At 45.4% G+C, this 26,150-nt stretch overlaps 1 protein-coding gene across 1 annotated transcript in view; it reads right to left on the bottom strand.

Annotated features, from left to right (window-relative positions):
• The window catches only part of RALGAPB (Ral GTPase activating protein non-catalytic subunit beta), a 60,838-nt gene extending 40,315 nt beyond the window's left edge, over window positions 1–20,523 (bottom strand). Inside the window, exons 1-10 of the mRNA XM_058814468.1 lie at window positions 20,383–20,523; window positions 19,732–19,974; window positions 13,712–13,924; window positions 12,840–13,042; window positions 10,853–11,016; window positions 10,046–10,232; window positions 5,560–5,691; window positions 4,238–4,416; window positions 2,057–2,205; window positions 1,752–1,968 (exon numbers count right to left, since the gene is read on the bottom strand). Of these exons, the coding sequence (XP_058670451.1) occupies window positions 1,752–1,968; window positions 2,057–2,205; window positions 4,238–4,416; window positions 5,560–5,691; window positions 10,046–10,232; window positions 10,853–11,016; window positions 12,840–13,042; window positions 13,712–13,894 (1,414 nt within the window). The 5' untranslated portion in view covers window positions 13,895–13,924; window positions 19,732–19,974; window positions 20,383–20,523. The remainder of the gene's footprint in view (window positions 1–1,751; window positions 1,969–2,056; window positions 2,206–4,237; window positions 4,417–5,559; window positions 5,692–10,045; window positions 10,233–10,852; window positions 11,017–12,839; window positions 13,043–13,711; window positions 13,925–19,731; window positions 19,975–20,382) is intronic.
• Between the last annotated feature and the right edge of the window lie 5,627 nt (window positions 20,524–26,150).

The following is a 26,150-nucleotide window of genomic DNA, read 5'->3' as shown; positions in this document are numbered from 1 at the left end:
AATAGGGGTCCACACTCAGTTCTCTCTCCTTCAGCCAGCCCATCTTGGCACCACCGTGACCAGTGATCTTACCTAGCAGTAACAACACCCTGCAAGGGCAGCAGACTCTTAACTAAATTCCTGTAAGTTAATTCTGTCTTCCAAATTACTAAAAGAGCAGAACATGACACAGCTAGGTTCCTGGGAGTCCACCAACATCTTGTGTCAGAGCCACTGCTGCTAATACACAGCAGATCATGTGTAAAGATGTGCAAAGACTGGTCTCGCTACAGACAGCTTGGAAGAGCACAGAGGAGGAACAGAATTCACTCAATTCCAAACAGCTGTCTCCAGTTTTCAGAAAGTCAGTAAATATCCCTGTAAGACTAGTAACAAAACAACTTTCTGATTGCTTTTAGGTGATTTTAGACATTGCATATATGAACAGAAGGCCTTGTAACCCCTTCAAGGAAATGAAGCCTTTGGATTACAGACAACTGTGTACTTCTGCCAGCATAACAACATTTCTGTTTAAAGCTGACACTTTTGTATAAGCACCATCTAAGCTGACATCCTTCCTTTACAGGTTAAGCATTTCATTAAAATCGCTCAAAAAACAGGTTATATGTCAAATTTAAAATGATCTAATCAATCTGAAAAGCACTAAATGTAGTAATACATTAAATGCATCTGTAACCCAACACACCCTCAAAGGATGCCTTGCTCCCTCCTAAGCTCAGCTGCTTCCCCAGTCATGAATCACAGGCCTTTTACAAAGAGATTCCGAACTCCTACCACATACACCCACAAAGAACACTTTCAAAAAATGATGTGCTACACACCTAAAAACACCTTTAGAAGGTCCCAAAACCTAAGTATTCACACAGGAATTTGACACAATAAACAAGGAAGATCGCCAGTTTAACTGCTGTTGTCAAGTCCCACTACACATCCAACTTGCTATAACAAATGGTTTTCCCCTCTTTTCCTTAGGCCAGTGAGTTACTGACAGATTAATTAAAACATCCCTCAGAAAAGTTAGCAGACATTCAAAATACACAAGGAACAGGAAAACTGCAGCGAGTGAGAAAGATTATTCTTTTCTGAATATTATCACCAAAAGTAAGATAAGAGCTAAAAAGCCTCTCTGAGCAGAGCACTAATTCTGTTATGATATCCCAAAACATCTAACCTCTGCAGCTGAGCAAAGCTGAGAGACAAAAGTTTGGCAGTTAAGGGCTGAAGACAACAAAGATATGAAGACATTAAGGGAAGCACACAGCAATCATAACTGATAGGCAGCAAGTTCACTAGCTATTTTAAGGACTTCTGTTTCCATAACACTCTACAAAACCAAGAAGTACTGCTTTGTGCACTATGTGGAGTAATATAGGACAATTTTTCAAATATTAAAGAGTTGATGTAAATAATTGCTATTAATCATAGATAATCAAGCAGATTTCAAACTAAGAAGTGGACTCCTACCATATGATTTCCTTCACTTAACAGCATTTTCCCCAATATCATAATTGCAAGTGCCATGCTTGTTAGAGCAAAGGAGTATTTCATAGTAAAAAAGTGGACTTTTTTAAACTTTGAAATCCCCAAACAGCTGCTCAGCTGATAGCAGATGCTGGCTCAGCTCAAGGGATTAATTACAACAGAGCACTTCAGATTTTACTTTTTTTTGGATTATGCATGTGTTAATCTTGAAGGTAGGAAATGTCAAGGAAACAAGGAAAAAAGTATACATATATTTTTTTAATATTTACCAGTCATGCTGCTGTCTCTGTTTATTCCATTATGAAGTTTACAGTGAACAAATGCTGCATCAAACAACCATGATCCAAAGAGGTTCAAGATGCTGTTAACCTTTGGCCTGCGAGGAGCTGGCAGCGGCCGAGGCTCAGAGCTTGTCTGGTTTGGGCTAGAGAGTGGAGAAGTAGAAGAGGGTTGGTGCTGCACTTTTGAAGCATGTGCAGTAGTTACCTGTTTGAACAGAAGAACAGATCAGCTCCTAGAATCAAGGAAAGAATCCAAAGGGTCAGCTATTCCAACACAGAGTATGAAATCTTACAGTGCTGGTTTTCATGGTCACTTTGTTGACGGTCACTGCCCGGTGCCGCCGGTTGTGGGGCGGAGTGGTGTTGGTAGCGGTGCTTTGGGGCATGCTCAGCCTGTTCACTGGCGTGGGCGGTGCGCTGTCTGCCCGGGGTCGGGAAATGCCTGCAAGGCCAGGAATAAAGCAGGCTTTCAGCAACAACTCCATGGGCTCACACACAGCAGGCCTTAGTAGGCACAGGAGCCTCTGGTCAATAGCCATGCCTCCCATGTTCCCCAAAACTGCAGCAGCAACAAAACCCCTCTCCCTATTTTACTGTTAGCAGAAATAAATGCATAAGCAAATGGAAACAGTAATTACATCAGATAAGCAATTGATTAAAAAACACCAAAGGACCCATCTGCACCAATGACACATGGGAAGAATCAGACTAGAAGCAGGCAGAGGGAAAGGAGCAAGGTTCATTTGCAAAAGACAATTTCACAGCTCACTTCTGCCAAAATTCAGGTGCCTCTCACCTTTGCCTTTCTTTCCCAATCATAACTCCCACACCTTTTTCTGAGACATCTCTAAGATGTCTGGCCCTTAAAGCCATCTTAGCTCACTAAATTAAGATGAAACCCATCCACCACACAGCTTTCTGCTCAGTTTGAGCTGGACTGGCGGCTGAACAGTCAAATACCAAGGCAGTACACAAGACAGAGTAAGAAAGCACAGCAAACTATAATTTTTCTGGCAGCAGCAGGACATGAGATCAGTTTTTAATCCAGCTTCAGGGAAATTCATGGTGTACAGAGCTCATCCTCATCATAATCAGAAGCAACTCAACATCTTGAAAACTTGAAGTGACAAACACCGTTTTTGCCCATTTTAATGAATTCCAACAACCTTGTGCCCCATTTGAAAAATGAAGTGGGGAACCACAGTGTGCTTGGGAATTTGACACAGATTTTTTTTGACCCTGCTAATTAAAGCACCCAAGTACTTCTCATAACACATTTCAGAACAATTTGCTCCTGCAAAATCATCAGTGTTACAGCCCAGGCAGAGTATGCAATATGAAAACTATTGTTTTGATACATTTGGCTGAAAAAGAGGACGTACTATTTTGCCAAACACATCATGTAGGTACCAGGGAGAGCAAGATAAAACCCAATGTTTTAGCACTTGTGACAGAAGGTAATGAGCTCTCCCATCAGCCTTCTCTGAAGATCTTTCTGCAGCTCTCAAGTCTGCCTGAGCACACCCTCCCAATCCATACCTACAGCCTGAATTTAATTTTCTAAAAGAAATCTCCTGTGCCCCAATGCATTGCAGTCTCCATCTCTGCACTCCAGATAGGCTATTATCACTCTGGGTGCTTTATCTTGCTACAAGATCTTCAGAAGTCTTAAGTGTCTGATTCATAAAACTACAGATTAGTTTGGGTTCAAAGGGACCTTAAAGACCCTCCATTCCATCCCAGTCACAGGCATGGACACCTCCACTAGACCACCTTCTTCCGAGTCCAGTCCAGCCTGGCCTTGGGCACTGCCAGGGATCCAGGGGCAGCCACAGCTCCTCTGGGCAACCTGTGCCAGGGCCTCATGAACCCTCACAGGGAAGAATTTCTTCCCAACATCCAGTCTAACCCTACGCTCTGTGCCCCCAGAGCCTGCTCTTCTCCAGGCTGACAGTCTCATTCCACCAGCAGGTTTTTAATAAAACACATCTTTTCTACTCAGCAGCAGTAGTAAGCCACCAACCGTACACTACGGGGAACTTCAAAAGATCTGAAGATGACAGTCCAAATTCAACACCTTATGAAACAGGCACACAGCAGTTGCCACAAAGATTAGAAACACGGTGGTGAGTGCTCACAACATGCTAAAGCATAGCACTTGCACTTGGTGATTAGATGGAAAGAGAAAAGAAGCCTTGTTTGGGAAAGAGATCCCTGGTTTTATTTTATATTTCTGATTTATTTGTTTTGCATTTGAAACTAAGGCTATCTACAACTTCATGCATTCAAATGTTACTGTTGTGCATACAGATTTTTTTAGAGGTGATCTCAAGTCTCCTCCTCATCAATTCCAGGATATACTTGCAAAAGATTAATTGTTATTCATGTATTTACAGAGAAAACAGATTTAAAGATACTAAAATAATTATTAAATTAATATTTCTAGCAATCCATGGGCAAGACAAAAGCATTACCTAGGAATGCATCCACTAAACAGCTGATTCCACGCATGGCACGAAAGAATATTTGAGGCAGATGTTTAAGGCAGGGGTACTGATTCAGTTCTTGAGTCATCCCACTCACATTCAGAAACTGTTCCTGAAATCTGGGGGTAGAGCTAATAATGGCTGGGTTACTCAAATCCACAGGATTACTGCACAGAAAAAGAGCAAAATATATGTTAGTCAGTTTAAGAACAGCTGTTAAGATTTAAAACCACTTGAAGATGCAGTAGTTTAAGGCATTCAAGTAACACCACAAACCAGCATCCAATATCAGTATGTTTTAGCCTCTCATCACAGGAAGGCAATTGTCTCTTCCTGGGTTGGCAGTATACAGCTGTCTTAATGTCAAACATTACCCAAACATATTGAACAATTATAGTAAAATAAAACAAACCAGACCACACACTTGCCAGACTAATTATTGCAGAAAGAATAATTACTTATGAGGTTTTTTGAGCTCAGTGAAGAGTTGCTTATATTGTAAAAGTTATAAGTGTAAGCAACAAATCAAATACTGTCAAACAGTGACAAGAAGGGAAGTAAATTGTAAAAGTTTGAGCAATTTTTCCTGACTGACTCAAAATCCTGAAACAGCAAATTTGCAAACACCAAATTTGAAGAGTACAGTACTTGTGACATTTGTATTATAAATGAAGAAAGAGGGCTTTTTAGTCAGTTAAGATGTAAATTTCAAACAGCCTAATGTTTATCTAGCTTTAACTACTAAATAGTATTTAGCATAAATTTTTTAATATTCGGGCCATTGAGAGCATTAATGTAATGCTATGTCCAAAAGTCTGTAAAACAAAACACAGCATTTGGTTCAGCTGTGCATTTAAAATTAACATGTATGGTAAATTAAGTGTATAGATTTCTCCATAAAAATAAATATATAAACACTCATTTTAAAAATAAATTGTAAGTTAAATTTAACCTGGAGAATAAATGAAAGTCGTAAGCATCTCCCAGATCTACTGTTCAGCTTTTCCTGTTTGTTATCTCAGAGAAACAAAATTCTATTGAACTCCTGTTTTTCAGATCCTCCAAAATGCCAAATAGCTAAAATAGATTTTAATTAGCTGAACCAGTTTACATTTTGAAAGAGTCAGAATTCAAACCTGAACACCACTCAAGCCTGCCCTGAGCTGCTTCATGGGCACTGGCACAAGTCTCTCATTTAATTCCATTTAGGTGCTTCATCTTGGCAATCTCCAGAGAAATGTTTTGTTTATCATGCAAATGTATGGAGTTGATTCAAGACCAGGAACAATGGATGGCTGTAATTGCAATACCTCAGCATATGTAAAAAGCGAAACCACGTTTGTGCAACGCACTCATTATCCATTTCAAGGGGAATCAGACCAGCATCTTCATCGGGAATTTTGAACGGAGGAAATGAAGGTCCATATGTAAAACGCAGCAACCTAGAACGCAAGTCAGACAGACCTGGCTCAAAAATTGAACATTGCCTTTGCACCCCAAAGGTATCAGCAGCCCACAGGTGAGTCCACAGGCAACAATGCAACACCCCAGGTTTCAAGTTTTCCTAGAGATCCCATTTTATACAATCTTTCAGCCTTGGATAGTGGATAGGAACCTGCCTAAAACTCCAGCCAAACCCAAAAGCTATTAAGGCACAAGACCCCTCAGCAGCTCTCCCATAACTTAGCCAGAGGGGTCATCAGTTGTCACACCCACATGTACATCCGACAGGATGCTACATGTGAAGGAAGAAGGAATTTTTTTTAAAATAAGGAATTGAAGCCCTTATCCTCACATCTCTTTAGCTCAAGCTTTCAATGACACCAGCAAGTCATATTCGGCTGCAGCTCTAAATTCCAGCTCATGACTGATGACCTACACTGTACCTCAGCACCAGGAGCAGTACTCACTGTTGACCTACAAGCAGCACAGGACTTGCAAGCCACAGTTTAGTGAGTTCTTCAAAACAGATGGCACCACATCTGCCAGAGGCTAGGATCTACAGACCAGCAAAGAGCAAAACAGTGATCCAGTACCATAAGGACAATGCTTAGAAGAGCTGTAACTACCCGAAGAATCACCAGTGACCTTCACTGAGGTCCTGCTTCTAATCTGACCCCTGCTTCATACCCAGCTTCACCAAATTACAGTTCAATTTCCCTGATAAACACAATCTTGATGTTTTCTAAAGGAATGGAAGAGATCTGCACTGCACCTTCTCAATATCACAGCATTCCCAGAAACCAGTTTGTCTTTCCCTAAGCTAACTTCCTTGCAATAGTCAGGAAATGTCCCACTCGTCCTTACTTATAAAGTCATATAGCTTTCTAAAGTCATTACAACTAGGAGAAGAGAAGGAGAAAAGCAGTTATGACTGACTCCTAAACCAAGAGTCAAACAGGCTGAACTTCCATCTGCCACTTCTCCCAGCAGTGGGTACTACAGTAACCAGCAGCCAGTTAACACAAGTGTCTGAAATCAGAGCCTATTTACAGTACCTAACCTGGACAGAACAGCAAAAGAGCTTTAGGACATGAGGCCTTCTCCAGATGCAAGGATGATGAGGAATCCATTCAGTGCCAGAGCTGGTGGTGCAGCTGCAGTGACAGCTGCAGACTGAACTCCCTCAAGGGAGGCTGGGAAATGCCAACCCTGTGCATAATAAAGGGCGCTGGATTTGTGGCCCAGCCAGGTGCTCAGACAATGCAAGAGCTGAGGACTAGGGAGGAAGAGCCAAGACTTGCATAAGCTTGGACTGTGAGGGGATAAAAGCCCAGGAGTCCTTTGTTGGGCTGCTCCTTGGAGGCACCAGCTCAAGCTGTTTTTCTGTTACTGTGCTAGGAAAAGGGTTTTATGGAACAAGACATCTGAGACTCCCATGGGAAACCTGGGGTTGAACTGGTGAGAAAGCTGGTGTGCCTGTGAGAGTGGGGAGTGCAGGGCGTCAAGCAGGGCACGCCTCAGCTCACTGGAGCTGCTGCTGCTGCTGCAAAGGGGCTTCAGTGCCAGCAGTTAAAGTCAGTGGTGGTGGAGGAGTGACTGCCAGAGAGTCTTGGGAATGGGTCAGACTGGAAAGTTCCCTTCAAACCAGAAATTCACACATCTATACCAGGCAGGAAATGCTCTCCAGCCCTGTGTCCACCTGTATTTAGTACCCAGAGGCATGACCTCATGGTATAGTTTTGCTGAGGAATTACCTGGCTCTAAAAGACCCAAAAGACCCTGGCCCAATCCCATGCACCATCATGCCTCACACCACTGCCTGGCAACACAGTGCACTGCTTCTTTTCTCCCTATGACTGCAAGAAACCAGTTTTTCAAAGAGCATGACCAAATCTTTAATAACATATGGGACATTTTCAAGAACGATTGAAGACAGAAATAAATTTTAAGTCACACATCCAAGACAGTTAAAATATATTTAAAGCAATCTAGATGGGGTAGAGGTAGTATCTATTAGCATGGCAATACAATTGAAACTCCAGTTTCATCCTGCTAAAAATCATAGCCAGGGACACAAATTAACACTGCTTATGTGTACATATTTTCAAATATAATTTTCCATACGGTTTTAATTTGAAACATTTACTCTCAGCTTATCACTAATAACCTGATTCACAGAACTGTTTACTAAAACATTTTAACTGTTTGAAGCTGGAGCTTCATTGAAAGATTAAAAATTCAGCTAAAAGTACCACTGAACTTAAAGCCAGCCTCAGAAGAGCCTGGGCTTCCATGTATCAGGCATAAACCAACATTACTGAACACAAACATTCCAGAAACCCTGCATACTCCTGTGCACCAACAGAACCAAGACTGTTAGTCAACAGTGGGAGAGGAAGTGTAGGCACAGTGTGTGGTGCAGAACACCAACACATGTTTTGAGACAGAGCTGTTCTTTTCAGATCACTGAATCATAAAGTATTTTCCATTATGTAATGCTACATCTAACAAGCTAAAAATAGCTGAAGAAATAGCGTGGGAAATACACAGAACTTGTATTGCAGCTTTATTTCCCAGGGGTTTAACAAATAGCTGCATAACCTGGAAAAATCTATCCACACTTCACATTTTGACAGGTAATTCAAAGGAAAAGTTTTCAAAGTTATAATAAACCCTTGCAGAAAAAGACATTATTGAATATTTCACAATGCAGCAATTTTAACACATCTTTGAACTTTCACAGAAATAAGTTACTGATATTTCAGGAGAGCTGGAAGGAGACCCAGATGACTCTTACAAGCAATTAATTCAGTTCTTTCCTCCAAGAGTCTGAGATTTGTCCCACAAAGACTTCACACCAAAAAGACCTCAATAGTAAGGGTACTGAAACTCTCCTCACTGTTCAGAACCTTCTATTATAGCCAAAACTCTCCTGCAACCCCCAGATGTGAGCGTTCCTTTGGTCAGTTTGCAGGTGACACTGATGTGGGCAGGAGCCGACCTACTGAAGGACAGGAAGGATCTCTAGAGGGATTTGGGCAGACTGGATCAAGGGGCTGAAGCCACTCCATAATGTTCAACAAGGCAAAGTGACAGGCCCTTGGGTCACAACAACCCCAAAGCTACAGGTTTATGGCAGAGTGGCTGCAAAATGCACAGCAGGAAAGGCCCTGGGGGTGCTGCTCAACAGCAGCTAAACAAGAGCCTGGTGTGCCCAGGTGGGCAAGGGGCCAATGATACCTGGCCTGCACCAGCCATGGGGTGGCAGCAGGACCAGGGCAGTGACTGTCCCCTGTGCTGGGCACTGCTGAGGCACCTCCAGTCCTGGGGACAGTTTTGGGCCCCTCATGGCAAGAAAGGCACTGAGGGACTGGAGCATTATCTAGAGAAGGGAACAGGGCAGGGGAAGGGGCTGGAGCACCAGGAGCAGCTGAGAGAGCTGGGAGGGCTCAGCCTGGAAAAAAGGAGACTCAGAGGCGACCTTCTCCTTCTCTACAACTACATGAAAGGAGACCAGAGCCACCAAAGGGTTGGTCTTCTCACAGGTAACAAGGGCCAGGACATAGGGAAGTGGCCTCAAGTTGTGCCAGGGGAAGTTCAGATGGGATGGAAAATTTGTCAGGCACTGGCACAGGTTACCCAGGGCAGTGGTGGAGTCACCAAAGGGTTTTAAAAGACCTGTGGATGTGACAATTGGGAACATGGGTTAGTGGTGGGCTTTACAGTGCTGGGTGCATGGTTGGATTTGATGATCTTAGAGGTCATTTTCACCCTAAACAATTCTATCATACATGATCCTCACCGTTCCCATACCCAGCAAGACTCAGGACAGCTCTTCTCCCCTGCTCTCTAGAGCAGAGAGCCTGTGGTCTGCCTCTGGCCCATCACATCCTCACTGCCAGGGAACAAGTGCCAGGCAGCTGTAACACAGTTTCAGCTCCACAGGGTCAAAGCAGAGTCCAAGAGTGACCTCAAACCCAGCAGCATGAGCACTAACAGTCACCTAATAATTTTGATGGTGACACACACACATAATGCCATACTAATACTCTTGAGTCACTCCTCCGGGGATATGATGAAGAGTCACAATCATGAAGACTAATACACACACACGCTGTAAGGTGCCAAATATCACAGAGGTGCTATGCTTACACAAAAACAGAGAATCCAACTCAGATCTCCCCTTGCAGAACAAAGGAACACCCACACAATCCAAGGATACAGCAAGATCTCTCACTTTGTGTTGCTTATTCACTTTTGGATTGCTGCACATTCCACAAATAAGCAACTCCAAAATATGTATAACCATGATTATCCCCATACATGCATTTATTTCCATGGGATTTCTCCTACCTGGAAGTAAGGGCACAAATGACCTTGCTCCACTGCTCAACTACTGCAGGATGATGTCGCCAGTTGGCCACCATCTCTTTGGCAGTTTTCCAGTACGGAGGTGTTGGAAAGCACCGCGTACAAGCCAGTAACCAGACCTCAAACAGCACGCCAATTAATTTTTCAGCCAGATTCTCAGCAATGCCACCTTGCAACAGAAACCAAGCACAACTTCAGTTAGTGTTCCATCTAAACTCCAAATATCTCCCCAAAGAGGTTGTAGTTAAAGTGCATAAAGATTAAGCCCTTTCTTTCATAACTTTTAAGAATGATTCTTGTTTGCTTCCTACAGCAAATTAGCCTTTTTGCAAGACCAAGTACAATAGATAAAGCCCAGCCACATGTGTGTAATAAGGGACTGAAGGAATCCACCAATCTTAGGCAGTCTTCTATTGCATTGTGTCTATACTGAAGTCTTTTTTTAAAATAACTAACACTATTTTTTTGCACCAGGCAGGCTGAACAGCAAAACAAAGGAAGTTCAGTGAAACAAACAGGAAACAACAGTGTCTTAAACTGTTCATGTATAAAGTCACTATCTTTAAATACTTAAAGCAAAAATACTTTCAGGAAAACTCAGCTCCAAATCATTCAGTCTTTTCTGGCAATGCTTTATTTTGGAGTAATGGAGCAGAATTAGGAGTGAGCTATTGCAATTTGGTAGCTCCTAAGAGCTTTTAATAGGTTCCCTCATCCTGCTCACAGATGAATGCGAAGAAGAGACAGAAGTTTTTTAATAATTGAACCAAATGGAAGATGATCATGAACCTTGCACAGTTGGAGCTGCTAGAAGAGTGTCATTGATCTGAAGAAGAAATAATAACAAAACCTCCCAGGTTTCTCTTGCCATAATTGTTGACTCATGCGCCAGCTTCTGGACAGCTTTCAAAACCTGCAAGCACAGTCTGATCTGACTGGATCCCGGGTCTGGCCTGCAACAGAAGAAAACAATGCCTCAGAAATAGAACTGTTAAGTGATGTATTCAGTAACATGAAATTTCAGCATGTTCAACTTACAAAAGGAAACAACTATTATTGAGTGAAACCCAAGACCATGAGCCAATATGCTTCTGTGCACCCCAACTCTGTCTCTAGGCATCCTAACTCTGCCTTAATGAGCACAAGATGCACCGTAATGCTCTTTTCCACGTGAGACTCAACAGATAGAACAAGCACAATCCATCATCTCATATTTATCTTGGGCCAAACAATGACAATCTAGTTGCAACATCATGAATTATTACATACATAATTCAGAAGTGGCAAATTAGGAGAACATATTGTTAGCAAAATAATTTGAATTCTTCCTAGTTCTCCTGTTGTTTCCAAATCAACTCTTATCGCTTCTACCTTTAGTCTGATGTTCCTATTTAAAGACCCCCTTCTAGATCTTCTGTAAGCAGTCAGAAGTCAGGAAGGAAGAAAGGAAACAGTTTCATATTTCCTAGGTTTTTCCTGTAGTAATAATCAGATCCACACTGGCACTGCCGAATCACTCAACGCAAAGTTGCTCAGAAGGAGCACAAAGCAGCATCACCTCCTCCCATCAGTTGGTCTGGACAATGCAGAACAGGTACAAAACAGCAATGTGACACATTCTGGACAGTATCTGAGGACACTGGTAAAAAACCTTAGGAAGCCCAAATTTTAAAGGGTGAAAGAGGAGATTAGAAATTAGAGTGTGCAGTAAGGCATATTTCAACCTGTGCATCATTTCATGATCCCTCCTACCACCACTGAAGAGATGACAAAAAAAACCCATACAAGTATTATGTTCCACTGGACTAGTAAGTAGTATTACCAGATTCCTTCCAAATATTTTCAATGTGGTATAACCCACAAGTCATGTTGCATAGCAAGCACCTCAAAATGTGCTGGTCCGCTAAATACTATCAGCTTTTATCTTGATAGCATAATGTTGTATTACAGTACTGGAGAAAAAGATTACAAAGAGACAAGATAATGCCTAATGCATAATTGCACATTACTAGCCACAGTTGAGGACCTCAGTGAGTTGCTTGATATTAGTGCTAGATCATAACCCAGAGTCTCTGTAGAATAACAAACTTTGGGATAAGGGAACCCTGCCTTGCTTACAGCACTATTTTTGCCTGAGCAATAACAGAGCAGATTGCTTCAGTTGAAAGGTATCCTTAAACAATATAGGCTTGAAGCTTCTAAGGCTGCTTCAAGACTTGTCTACCTAATGATTTAGAGAAACTGTAAAAAACCAGGGCTTATATGCAAGCTAACGGGATCCTTCTGTGCTGATCTTGTAAAGGCAACTCAAACATTCCTGTCCATCTATGACTTCCTCTTGTTTACAAAGTTGACCCAGTGGCTTGCACTATTTCTAGACTTCTAGATGTCTAGATTTATACAGACTGTGGCCTTTTGGCCATACTCCTTCAGAAGTACTGTTCCCATTACTTCATATGAGAAGCATATGAAGTTATTACAAAGAAAAGTACTTTGGCAGTCACATGTCTGCTTTTCCCCTTGCCCTCCAGTCATTCAATAGAGATAAATCTTGAACCTCTTGCAACAGTAAACATTAAAGTATATTAACTATATGTCATTCTAACCACAGCAGCAAAAACTCAATTTGCTAGTGAAAAATTACAAGACATTTGGAGAAACACCTTCCTCCTAAGTTTGCAGCACTAGCAGTCCTTTTTGACTTAAGAGTCTCCACACATCATGAGTCCTCTGACAGGTTACCTGCTGAGCATAGCCTGGAATCCCGAACACTCACCTTGGTACAAAGAGATTTTGGAGATGTTTGAGGATGCTTTGAACATAAAGGTTTGGTTCCTTAATAACAGGTAAAGGAATAGAGTCCTTAGGTAACACAAGAGCCATAATCCAATCTGTATACACATCCACACAGTATTTCACAGTATCGCCGTCCAGAGGGAGGGTCAGTCCATAACAAACCACCTCCATAGTCCATTTTACCTAACAAACATAAAGCAAAAGTTATTAAAAATAAATATTGGTAAGTAAGTGCTGGTCAGAGCACATTAGTTCTAACTCAAAAAAAAGAAAGCAACAGTAGTTATGTTGTATGGGCAATTCTGTCCAACATATCCTGCGAGAAAACACCAAATCATTAACTCATATATCATGATATTATGAAGAATATGAATAAATGACAAAACATTCTCTAAATTCTGAATCTCTTAAATCCAAACTGTAGAGATCACTCTTGGGAACACACAAAAGTTGTTAGTGAAAGATTTTCAAATTCTAACAAATACTTGTACTATACAAAGACTTGTTTTTGAAGTCACATACTGTTGCTTCAAAACTGAAGGTAAGTAAAAAGGTTTTGTGTTAAATGCTAAATTCTTTGGGTTTGTTTTGAGGTTTTTTTTTTGTTGGTTTTCTTTAGCCTAAATTTTGTGGTATAGTAGCTCAGGCAAACATTTACTATTAAGACATGAAGTACACTGTTGCGATAATCTAGCTGCTAATAAAAACCCTATGGAGATCACTAAACTAAAAATGTAACACACTTCATAAAACTTGGGACAATAAAGAGAGTAATATAAAAGAGGCCATAAAAACTACTAAACTGTCACTCCAGCATAAAGGAAACTATCATCTCCAAGGAAAGGCACTTACTTCTTTGTCTGTTTTTAGTAAACTCTCACTTCCAACAGATGATGTAATTAAAGCTTGTCCAAGAGGACGCACCACTGCATTTGCCACTTCTCTCCCCACATTCTCAGGATAGCTGTGAAGTACACTGGTATTCCCCTGATCATTTTGAATTACAAGATGCAAGGATCTCCACTCTGAGTACATAGTGCCTCTATGCTACAATCCAAACAACACCTGGGGGGGCAAGGAAGAAAAAGAGACAATTAGTTTAAATGTCTATGACATGAGTTAGCAAAACTGAGGCTATGTATCACAATCCAGACCATTGCAAATTCAAGATGCACATATACATTTCATACATTTCACAATCCAGAAGAGATTCCAACAGCTGTTCTTCAGCCTTAGGATGTTTTTTACACAGACAAGCTTTAACATAGGCTGATTACAGAGATTACAGCAAGTTTCAGTTCAGGACTAAATACCTATTTTAGACACTTAAACCTGAGAAGTGACTTGACCTCACACTTCTGCTTACACCATTTTTGCAGGAGAGCTGCTTCCATTCACACAACATCTTCAGGTAAGTAGAAAACAGTTCTACAAGTATTTTGCTCATGAAGCAATGGCTGCAATTCACCCTGTTCCCTTTTTCACCTCAACAGCAGTTAAAAAGAGACCCCAGGAGACTTCCACGAAAACCTTAGTCATCTGAGAAGACAAAAATTCAGCCTCTTTCATATTCATAAGGTATTTCTACTGCAGGTACTACTAAAAACTAGTAGCTGAAAGATGCAATTCAGTGATAATGAAGAGTGCCCTTTATTTGCAGCGAGTTCAGGACTGGCTGAGCCTTCATGCATCACTAGCTTAAACACAGCATCACTTTACAGTTCATTACAGCACATATAGGTTCCAAATCAATGGCATTGGGGTGCGTTTCAAATCCTTGTAAAGTCAATACACACAGAGAGTCACTCCATAAAAATCTACATTTGTCCCACAGATTCCAGAGAGAAAAGCCACTAGGAAATTTCCCAGGCAGTGCTCTCAGAACTAGACACAGCTCTCCTTTCAGTAACAATCCCAGCACAACTGCAGTTACATATACCCCCTCACTGCCATTTGAGATCAGGAAGCCAAGCTGACCATGAACTAACCAGATTTTTGCAGTGAGAGGAGCTTGGGATGGGTATTTTGGCATTGCTGTGAAACCTCAACCAAGAGAGGCAATTAGAAGCAGCAGAGGTTAAGCTGTGCTCCCACAGTCCATCTGCAGTCAGCAGCACTCTTGTGTCCTGAGCAGTGGCTGATGCTGCACCAGCAGCACCACCAACACCTCTGTGCTGGGAGCCCCGGGAACGGGTGAAGAGAGGCAGCACCAGTCATGGGACTGCACTGGGCAGCTCAGAGACACCCACCATGCACAGCCAACTTTGATTCACACATCAAGCACATCCAGAGATCTGATCTGACTCAGATGAGAAACATCTGTGCCAACACAGTTGTTTTGTGAGGAGAGCAGTGAGGACACAGGGCCAGAGGAGTGGCAGGAACATCCCTCTGACAGCAGAGTGCTTTGTACAGGCTCACAACGTTAAACCACTGCTCAAGCAGGTGATACCACAGCAGCCTGTGAGAGCCACCAGAACTGTGACTGCACCAGCTCCTTTTCCTCCTCTCCCACCAGAAGTGACAGCCTTTTATCCATTATCTGAGCCAGGTGACCACATGAACAAGGAACAGGGTTGGCACAGGAGAAAAGCAAGGAGTGTTCAAAAGACACAGCTCAGAGCAGCCCAAGCTGGCATGGATGGCACTCCAAGATCCGTTTGCCAACTGCACTTACCTGGCACAATTTGGAAGCCAGTTTGTTATACAGGGAATATTTTGAACACCTCCCTTAGACATTTGTTGGCCCAAAACCAAACAAGAAACCAGGCCTGGAAATACACATTCCTAGGGAAAGACCTATTTAAACAATCTGCCTACTTAGCTGACTGCCCAGATGTTTATACCCAAGGCCTGATGATTCCCTTCAAGGGAGACAGAAAAGCGAGGCAGCAAGATCTTGTCTTCCAAACTACATCCTTTGTGGTTTGAGACACAATCATGTGTGCTTATCTGTTAGTGAGTTAACCAGAGCAGCAGCAGCCTGCAGGATGTCCAATCCCTATTTCCTTCAGGTATCTTCCCTCCTCTGGGGACTGAAGCAGGGGGAATGCTCATGTCACTGTGGTCAAAACCCTTAGGCTTAGAGAAAAATGGCAATTACAATACACAGAAAAGTCACACACACACAAACCCCCCAAAATCAAACTCAAAACCCCAAAGAAAATACCCTCAAAAAATGAAATACCAAACAAAACCTACAAAATCCCAATCCTCAGTGATGGCTTTGATCACTGCTTAGCTCCACTATCTAGGTTTCCATACTCCTATCTTTTCCTTTCATATCCTATAGCCACAGACATGCTTCATCTTCTACCTGACCAGCATCTTAGTCTCCAGTGTTTGAAGTCAAAGCAGAAGGGACAGAAGTGAGATATAATCCACTTTCCAAGACTTCCCCCTCCTTTCTCATCCTCACAGCACTTTGTCTCCATTCCCAGAGCAGAATCCCTACCTCCTGTCCCGCAAGGGAAGAGGGGAAGCACTCCCCATTCCTCTCCCATGACACAAGTTCATTAGAAGCATGTAACCCTGTAACAGTATTTGAGGAACACTGGTTTAAATAAGCTGATTTGAGCTGCTAAAACAGCATGTCCTTTCCATGCCTGCCCTCCAGCTGGCAGTGAACAGCTCATGGCAGGATCTTCTCAGTGTGTGATAAGCACAGCACACTCACTGTGGCCCCCTCAGCCCAGAGCAGAGTGCCCAGGTGTGTGGAACTGCTGTACAACACAAGCAAAAGGCAGGCAATGCCTATGTGGGAGCTTTCTCGTCTAGAAGAATCCTGCTGCAGCTTAGAAAACCTTAATTGCACTAAGGCAGGGGAACACGAGAACACATTCACTCGTCCTCATGCAGCTCCTTGCCACAATGAAGAAAAGATGCAAAGCTCTTCTGGGTGACCCTTCCACACTTCTGAGGAGTAACACTTTTAACAGATACAGAATATATACAATACGCCATGCTGAAGAGGTTTAGCGACAGGACAGCCAAAACTTCTCATACCACACACTCCCAGCCTGCTGCCTGACATTGTTACATAAATTTGATCATCAGCCTGTATCTTGTTAATATTTGAGACTTCCTTTCATCTTGCTGTAAAAGAAACCTGTTCATTTTAGCAATACCCAGGGAATACTGAGAAAAGTAATTGATCCAGATGCAAAATCCTTATGAGGGGATTTATCAGGGTATCAATCTATCCACCCCTCCTATATTTAGCAGTTAAAAGTTTTTATTTGGAAGGACTAGAAGTTACTTTTTATTTAAGACTCCAGTTCAACTGCCACTTGAATTGGAAATGGCTGCAATCTGTTAGGACTGGACTATCTCTAAATCTGTCTAGCACACAGCTGCTTCTGACTGGACAGGAACTAAAAAAGGCTGGAAAGTCTCCACACAATGATATCCAAAACAATGTTCCTGACAGATTCCACACTGACAGACAGTTTTCCAACTTTCCTCAAAGAGCACCAACTGCTGTGCAGCAGCACGACTCCCTCCCTTCCAAGACACTGTATTTATCAGCAACTACTGAAACACCAACAGCAAACTGAAGACCAAGAAAGCAACTGTCACACCACCCCTAATTTTGACTCCTGTTTTTGCAATACTTCTGTATTTCAGAAGCACCCTCACTAGCCCAGCTTTGCACAAGTTTCATGAAGCTGAATATTCACATTTCACATACACATACGTCTATGGGAGTTCAAATCACTAAGGACTCTCAGAAAGCTGATTCAGAGAAGGGGTGAGTAGAATAATAAATAAACTCCTGTTGTTCACCAAGCAGTTTTAAACACTCTTGTATGCTCTATGTTCACTGTATGTTCCTGGAGACTGCACTAAATAAAACATCCTCACACTCTCACAGACAAACCTGGAAAGAAATCACCAGCACTAAAACTAGCAAAGGCAATGAGACATTATGAAACTGAGCACTAATTCAAATAATCCCTAGCGTGGTAAATAATCTGGATTTCAATGTATTTCCTCCCAATCTGTTTCATCTTAGGAACTTCAGTTGTTATTACCATATAAACCACAGAAACTGGATGTCTCAGCATTGAGGATCCAAGATCCTCAGTTCTCAAACAATGCAGAAGCCAGTGAGCACAAAAGAATTACAAGTCCATAAAACTCAAACAATAAAGTTCTACTTCCAGAGACCTAATATGAACAGCTGCAGCCAAAATATTTAAACTCCTGGATTACTAAAGTTAGACAGCAAGAACTAAACAGAGCCACATTCTGCAGTTACGTGAAGGAATGCACAGAAGGTGCAAGGCTGAAGTTGAGGTGCTCGGAGCATGTGCAGGGAGAGGTCAGGGAATCACTACTCAGGTACAGAGCAATTCTTCAGAAAATGTGCACTAAGGGAGGGAAGTGCTGGCAGCAAACATGAACATTTGGTAGTGTTCAGCAGCTTCAGATGTAAAATGAAGTATTTTCCTACGATGCAAAAGAACTTCAAGCACAAAGACACGCTGTCCCAAAAGTGGACCCTTCTTGGCTTTTACTAGAACCAACAAAGCAGAGCAGACACAATGGATTACTACTGTACAAGAGATGCAAAGAACATCAGCAGAGAGATGCCCAAGGAAGGCTGAAGGCCTAATTGAGCCTAAACCGGAGAAGCAGCCACAAAAAAAAGTCTACATCAAAGTTCTGGGATATCAGATATGCTTTATGAGTATTCCCTGGAAAAAAAGAAAGTCCTCTCATTTAACGTGACCTCTGCTACCTAACAGTACTAACATTTGCTCTCCAAAGGAAACAATTCTTGCCAGAAAGCCATCCTCCCACAACCCACCTTCCCCCAAAGCACAAACCAGACAATTATGAGCAATTTTTCTCATTGTCTGACATTCTAAACATGAACAGCTGCTATATACCCACTTGTCCCACTGCCCTCCAAGATCATGTTGGAGAAGGCGAGTTACATCTAGCTGAGACTAACTGCAGCTCTGGTATTAACCCTACCAGGCCTGAGGAAGCACAGCCCTCCTGGCAGCTCACCTCTGGAGCCACCTAATATATTAGCTCTGCCTAAGGCATGCACTGTGTGTGAAGAACAGCCAGAACAGAGAGCAGGGAAAAATTACAAGAACCAAATAGAAGACCTATCTGAGAGAAAGACCAGCAGAAAGTTGGTATTTTAAGTATTTTGTTAAAGAAATTTTAAAAAATGCATGTCAGGGTTACTATTATTTTTTTTTTAAAGTCGATATTCAATGCAAGAAGAGAAAAGTCAAACAAAAAACCAAACTCCTGTCATCCTTTCCCAAGCCATTCAGCCACAGCACTACCAAGGGTAAGAGAAGAGAATCCCAGGTGCCCTTGCCCCGAGAAGACAAATTTGTCAGATTTTATTGCATTACTGTAGCAGAAATTAATACATGAATGTGCCAAAGGAAAGACTGGGTCTCAAAGGATCCCACAGGATTCCGGCCTCACTATCTCCAGCACCCCCAGTTCATGGACCCCATTGCCTCTGGCTCCTGGGAACACTGCTGGACACAGCCTGGCCAAAGCAGGAGGCAGGGCACTTGCTAGAGAGAAGGCCACTGCCTACAAGTTGCATACTGTTACATGTGAAGCTGAGCAGAGCCATAGGAAAGCAAAAACAGTTTTGTATGTTTTGGCTATTATTCTGCTTTCAAGCATCATTACTCAGACATCAGTACTACTCTGCTTCGCACTTTCACTCTAATTTTAAATACTAGATTTGAGAAAAATTATCTTCCAGGCAAGTCACCTGAGAATTTAGTAAGTTTTCAAACCCCTCATTTATGCAAAAAACTATTTAATGAACTTGACCACAAAACAGTGCACTCGACTGAACAAAATTTTTACTCAACAGTTTCTTTTACATTGGCACTCATTCGTCGGTCCGGTTTCTGGTGAAGTCTCCAAACTGCTCAAGCAGGAAGGACTCTCTTGCAGGCACAACCCCCTCACTCCGGGGAGAAGCCACGCTGCTGAGTTTGCCAAATAAACAGGATCAACTATCCACGGGGCACGGAGACCGAATGAGACAGGGAAAAGCAGAATCCCGACAGACCCCAGAGGCCTGAGCCGGGCACGCTCGGCACCAGCGGGCTGTTGGTCGGACTCTGCGGGGAAACAGCGACACAAACTTTTTCCTCCCTCAGGTCCAGCTCCCGTTCGCAGGATCCACACGGGAGGAAGGGTGCGGGTACCACCTCACGCTCCTCCCAGGGACCCGGAACGCGGTTCGACCCCTGGGCCGGAGCAGGGGCCGAGAGGGGCCCTGGGCCGCGAGGGGTCATCGAGAGTCGCTCCCGCCCGCCCTGAGGTGGCTCCGCGGCACCAACCAGGGGCGAGGCGCTGGGGGAGCCCTGGGGACGGGCTCGCCCATCGCCCGCCCCGCTCGGGCCCCGCCGCGGCAGCGCAGAGGTCAGCGCGGTGGAGGCTCCGGGCGGCGCCCGCGCCACAGGCCCCGCGGGTGGCGAAGCGGGCCGAGCCCGACAATGCCGTGGCAGGAAGCCTGGCCGTCTTACCTGCGCCGAGAGCCCGGCAGACATGTCGGGGAGCGCCACTCCCTCAGGCCGCCGGCGCCACGGGGCCGCGGCCACACGGGACCGGGAGCGCCGCTCGCTAAGCTCGGCCCGCACCCGCTTCCGGCAGCGCCACAAAGCGCACGGCAGGGTCGTGCTCTGCGCATGCGCGAGCCCACTACAACGCCATTCCCCGCCCCTGCACGCTACTCCTGTGCCGGAGGCACCGAATAAGTCGCAGGGACAGGCTGTGCGCATGCGTACAGCGGCCGCCGCCGTGCCTGGCGCCGCTCTGATGCTGTCACTCTTAAAGGGGCCGCGCACACCGGCCCCGCCCGTGGCCCGCGCTGCCCGCGGATCCCGGAGGCTCCGCCATCCCACCGTTCCCCGGGCGCTGCACCCAGGCCTGGGGAGGGCCTGTGCAGCGCACCGGGACTGAGCGCCCCCGGGCCCTTGGGTGGAAAGAGCTTTTGCCGGGCAGCTCCAGCTCGAGCTGCAGCGACCGGGAGTCGCCGGCGCCGTTCCGCTGGCCTGGCTCCGGCTCCGCTTCCACTGCCGCCGCGGGTCTGCTGCTGCCCGGCCCGGCCTTGCCCTGCCCTCAGGCTCCGCTGCTGCTGCGCCCCGGCAGCCGCAGTTCAGCCTGGCTGTGGTTGGGAAGGCACAGTGACAGCACCAGCTCTGCTTCCCCAGGCCGTGTCTCGCTCTTCCCGCGATCTTTATTCCCATTCCGCGTTCATTTGCTGCTCCCCTGGCCCACAGTATTGACCAGTCTGCGGGTGCTGATAGCACTTAGCTACAGCGACATAGGTTACTTGGGTTCAAACAGTGTGGGCAGCATGTGAGGGGGGGATTCTGCCCCTCTGCCCACTCAGGTGAGACCCCACCTGCAGAGCTGCCCCAGCCCTGGGGACCCAGCACCAGAAGGATGTGGAGCTGTTGCAGCAAGTGCAGAAGTCGTCATGGAGATGGTCCCAGGACTGGAGCCCCTCTGCTCTGAAGCCAGGCTGGGAGAGCTGAGGGTGCTCACCTGGGGGAGAGGAAGCTCCAGAGACACCTCGGACCCTGTTTCAGTGCCTAAAGGGACTGCAGGAAAGCTGAGGAGGGATTTTGGGACGAGGGATGGAGGGACAGGACAAGGTGGAATGGCTTCTCACTGCCAAAGGTCAGGCTTAGAATAGGTTTCTTATGTGTTTCTTTAGTATTTCTTTACTGTGAGGGTACTAAAACAATTTTTCCAGAGAAGCTTTGGCAGCCCACCTGTGGAAATAATCAAGACCAAATTGGACAGGGCTTGGAGCAATTTGTCTAGTGGAAGGTATCCCTATTTATTGCAGGGGGCTTGGAATAGATGGCCTTTAAAAAGTCCAACTACTTCCTGATTCTGTGAAACACAGCCAATGGAGAAGGCAGCACAGGGCACTCTGCAGGGAGCAGTGCCTTGCTCCACAGCCCAGCGATGTTTAGGGATGGTTCGAGGGCCTGGTGTCCTGAGAGGCCCTGGCAATGGACCCCTTTACCTCACTCCCTGCTGCAGCTGGGAGTGGCACCATCTGCCTGCCTGTATCACCCCTCTGTTCACCTCTCTGCAGTGTTCTCTGCTTTCTGCAAGCAGTCCAGCTGGTGCACTGCTGATAAAGTCAGCCCGGTCTCACAGATTCATTATGGCCTGCTCAACAGGGGCCAGGTATCCAGGTCCTTTCTTCAGCACTTGCCTGCACTGTTTCTTGTTCAGTGCAGCACTAAGATGTTAACCTAAACAAACAGGAGCCTGCAAAGTGATTTTTAACCTCTTGTATTGCTATCCACTGAAGGAACACCAGATATCACAGTGCAAACTCTATTCCTGTTCCCCTTGCTGGCAGGAAGACTTCTAGTCTTCACATTCTCTGCATGGAGGCTGCTGACAGCAAGAGATGTGAGTTTCATAATAAAGACTTGCTTAGTGCTTTTAATGTAAATCTTTTCCTCCTCTTTGTTCTGCCCCCAAGGGGAGAGCAGGGCCTTGCAGGACACATCCCTTCACAATACCATGAATCTTTGGTCCCTAATTAAAAAAAAAAAAAAAAAAGAGAGAGATTTGGGTTAGTCAGGCTGCTGGGGTAGACAGAATGCAGCACAGATGGAGAGGACTGAGGAAAGGGCATTTGTGTCTTGGTTTGAAAGACAGATGTCTGCCAAGGAAGGCGGGAACCTCCCTTGGAATGGAAAATATGACCCCCTTCCCTCTGAATTCTTATAACTTTGAAATGACAGGGCTTTCAGGCAAAGATACCAGAAGAGGAATAGAAGTTCCTTGCTAGAGTGTGTGTGTGTATAAGAAGGCAAACCAACCCCAAGGCGGCAGCACCGACGAGCAGACGCAGAGCCCCAGGGCCGGCCTTGTCCCGGCTGCAGGCCCCTTCCCCTGCGGTGCAGTTCCGGGCACAGCCAGCAGGGGCGCTGCTGGCTCCCAGCCGGGCAGGGTGGGGCAATGATTCCCCCGGGGCTGCAGGGGGCGCTGTGGCGCGAGCTCGGCCGCCTCTCTGCGCACGGCAATGGCGGCCGGGCTGGCGGAAGGGATGCACAAGGGGCTGCCTTTGGAACCCTCAGGGACGGCCGGGCCCGCTGCACCTCCGGCTGGGGAAATGGACTGCAGCAGGAACCTTGGCAGCAGCTGGAACAGCAGAGGCGAGCAGATCCTGTTGTAATAAATGAGATGTAGCAGAAATTCTGCAGCCTGAGCGGGAACCGCAGGGCATCTCGGCAGGCCGGGGCATGGGGCTACAGTGTAGTGAAAACTCAGAGCAGCGGCAAAAAGCAGCCTGGCTCCCAAACACGGCTGGGAGACTCTCCCTCTGAGAGGGAAGGGGCTCGGGGTCCCAGGGCTTCCCCTGAGGCACCAGAGCAGATGGTGAAGGTCCTTTTTTAGTGAGGTGGGGTGTTAACAAAGTCCCAGTGCAACAGCCACTCCCACAAACAGAGCTTCACTCGTGGTAGGAGAAGACAGAAGGAGACAGAGCCTCACAGTGCTGGAGAATTCTCCCTACTGCAGCCACAGCCTGTCTCCCTTCTGATGCCAAGAGAGCCAGAGAGAGCCAGGAGCTCTACTCAGCCCCTTCCCCCTGCCCAAATCTCCCAGTGTCTCTGCCCTATCTAGGTGAGAAACCCCTCACCTAAGAGAGTAGACAGCCCTACCCTTCCTCTGCACCGCGGCAACTTCTTTTTTCGCTCTTAAGTACCAGTCAGTTTTGTCTCCTAGCAACATATGGGAAAAAATTCCCTGAGAGAAAGCAAACAAAAGGAGCAATCCTAACCTCTAACAATTTGTTACACAAGAGAGTCTCAGAGCCAACAGGCACATGTGCGGAGGTGAAACTGCAAAGCTGGGTCATGGACCCCCGTTCCCCAAATCACAGTCTGCTTGCTGTGCCCATCTTCCTCTCGGCCCCTTACCTGCTAGATCAGAGGAGCAAAAACTTCTTCCCTTCTCGTACATTTTGCTTGACAGTGGCAGAGCAAGAGAAGTTGAAGTTCACCTGCAGCAGCCCATAGAGAGCCACCTTTCCCTGTGTGCTCACTATGTGCGACTTCAAAATCACTGAAGTCACACATAGTGGGCACAGAGGGAAAGGTGGCTCCCGTGGTCCCCTTGCACAGTGGCCTCAGGGCTGCCAGCCGCGGCTGTGCTGCCTCCCAGCTCTTTGCAGTCCACCCTGTGTGGATTCTCCCTGAAAGGAATGAGAACAAGGTGGTATTACAAAAATCCTGTGTGCCTGATGGTAGATAAGGCTAGATACAGAGAGATGAAAAAAGCAGTGGGGAGAACCATAAATAACATAGGAATTCCACTATTTGACACAGACTATTACTCACCCAAGACTGTGCTACATCTCGGGATTTAGAAAGAAAGAACAGAGACACGAGGAAAAAGAAAAACGGGGAGGGGGTGAAATAAACAGGGCCAGGAGACTTCTTCTCCTTTTAATACCTTTATTAATAGCGATCAGCTCAGGATTGGGCAGCTCGGCAGGGCTGCAGTCCCCGTCGTGTCTCCCAGGACAACTCAGAGGAGGAGGATAAGTGCAGCTCTGTCCACTAGGGGAAGGGCTGGGGGATCCGGTCACTCGTGGGAGCCTTTAGGACGTGGTGTCCCCGTCAGATGTTAGTCCGGTCTGACTCTCGCTTCCTCCCAGACCTGACTCGGGGGCTCTCGAAGACAGGGTGAGGAACAATGAAGGTTTCCAGCATCTCTGCAGGCCCAGCACTCCGCTCCTCACATCCAGACATCACTCCAGTCTCTCAACTCTTATTTGGCTCGTTGTTTTTGGGGTCTTCTCAGTACATTCGGAGCGGGGGACCCACACAGCATTCTGGTCTTGGAGTCACTTTGCATAACCCCCCCCACCCTCTCAGGTGTCTTCACTATTCTGGGAAAGGTACAACTTAGCCTCGGGCGAGGCTCTGCTAATACAAAAGGAGCAATTAGTCACAACGACCCGTGATTACAATAACAAAACACGCAGAACTTGGGTAGGGACAGTGATCTGGCTGCCTTTTTGTAACTTTTTCTCACAAAAAAAATATTAACCGAAGTTTTGTTCATAACAGTCCCCCCTCTTTTTCTTTGACCGAGCTTAAATTTTAAGCTCGCATCAACTCACAATTTTTTTTTTGAATCTACTATAAATTTCTTGTGCACTTTGGTAATCATGGTTACTTAACCTTGTTACTTTTCTTGGTTTCTTCAGGTTGGTCTGCACGGCCAGTACTATTTTACTAAAACAGATAAATAAGCATAGTAAAAAGAGCAATCCTCCAAGTACACACACAGCGAGAAAAACTACCTTTTCCCATACATCCTTTTTGAAAATCTTCAGGTTCTCCCACCCACTGGGATCAAGTGTAGGAGTTTGATCTCGATTATTTACACATGCTAATCTTTTTATTTCGTTTGAAATGTTCCTAATAATTGAATTCTTTATTTTTAATACTGCCTGGAGCCGGATAACTTTGTTTAACATAGATATTGGGATCCGAACTTGGCTTTTACAATTTTGGATTTTCTCCATTTCTATTTCACTTTGCCTGTTTTGTTTCATTCCCAAATCATTATGTATAGGAACTCCCAAACTTGATCCAGTTTCTTTGGGTAATAAGAAAATTGGTTTTATCACTCTAGCAATGCAGCTGCCAGGCCAGTCTCCCGACAATTTGGTGTGTGTTGTGGTATCAGAGATCAAACCTAGGTGAAATAAACAAGGGCCAGGAGACTTCTTCTCCTGTTTAATGCCTTTATTAAAAGTGATCAGCTCAGGATTGGGTAGCTCGGCGGGGCTGCAGTCTCCCGTCGTCTCTCCCAAGGCGACTCAGAGGAGGAGGATATGCACAGCTCTGTCCACCAGGGGCAGAGCTGGGGATCAGATCCTCTTGGAAGCCTTTAAGGCCTGCTGATCCCCTCAGATGGTACCCCTCCCAATCCGTCAGCTTGGTCTCACCGCCGGGGTCAATTCCCATGGTCAGGGTGAGAGGGTCCGAAGGTGTTCCGGGTCTCTGCAGGCTCAGCACGCGGCTCCTCACGTCCAGACATCACTCCAGTCTCTCAACTCTTATTTGGCTCGTTGTTTTTGGGGTTTCTCCGTGGGTTTGGAGTCGGGGGTTCCACAAAGTATTCTGGTCTTGGGAGTCACTTTGCATAACCCCCCCCACCCTCTCAGGTGTCTTCACTATTCTGGGAAAGGTACAACTTAGCCTTGGGAAGGTCCCCACCCGTTACAGTCTCAGGAGAAGGGCCA

The sequence above is a fragment of the Ammospiza caudacuta genome, chromosome 15 (assembly GCF_027887145.1).
Source record: "Ammospiza caudacuta isolate bAmmCau1 chromosome 15, bAmmCau1.pri, whole genome shotgun sequence".
Taxonomy (NCBI): domain Eukaryota; kingdom Metazoa; phylum Chordata; class Aves; order Passeriformes; family Passerellidae; genus Ammospiza; species Ammospiza caudacuta.
The sequence above is the reverse complement of the archived record's forward strand: the minus strand, read 5'-3'. Positions and strand labels throughout refer to the sequence as shown.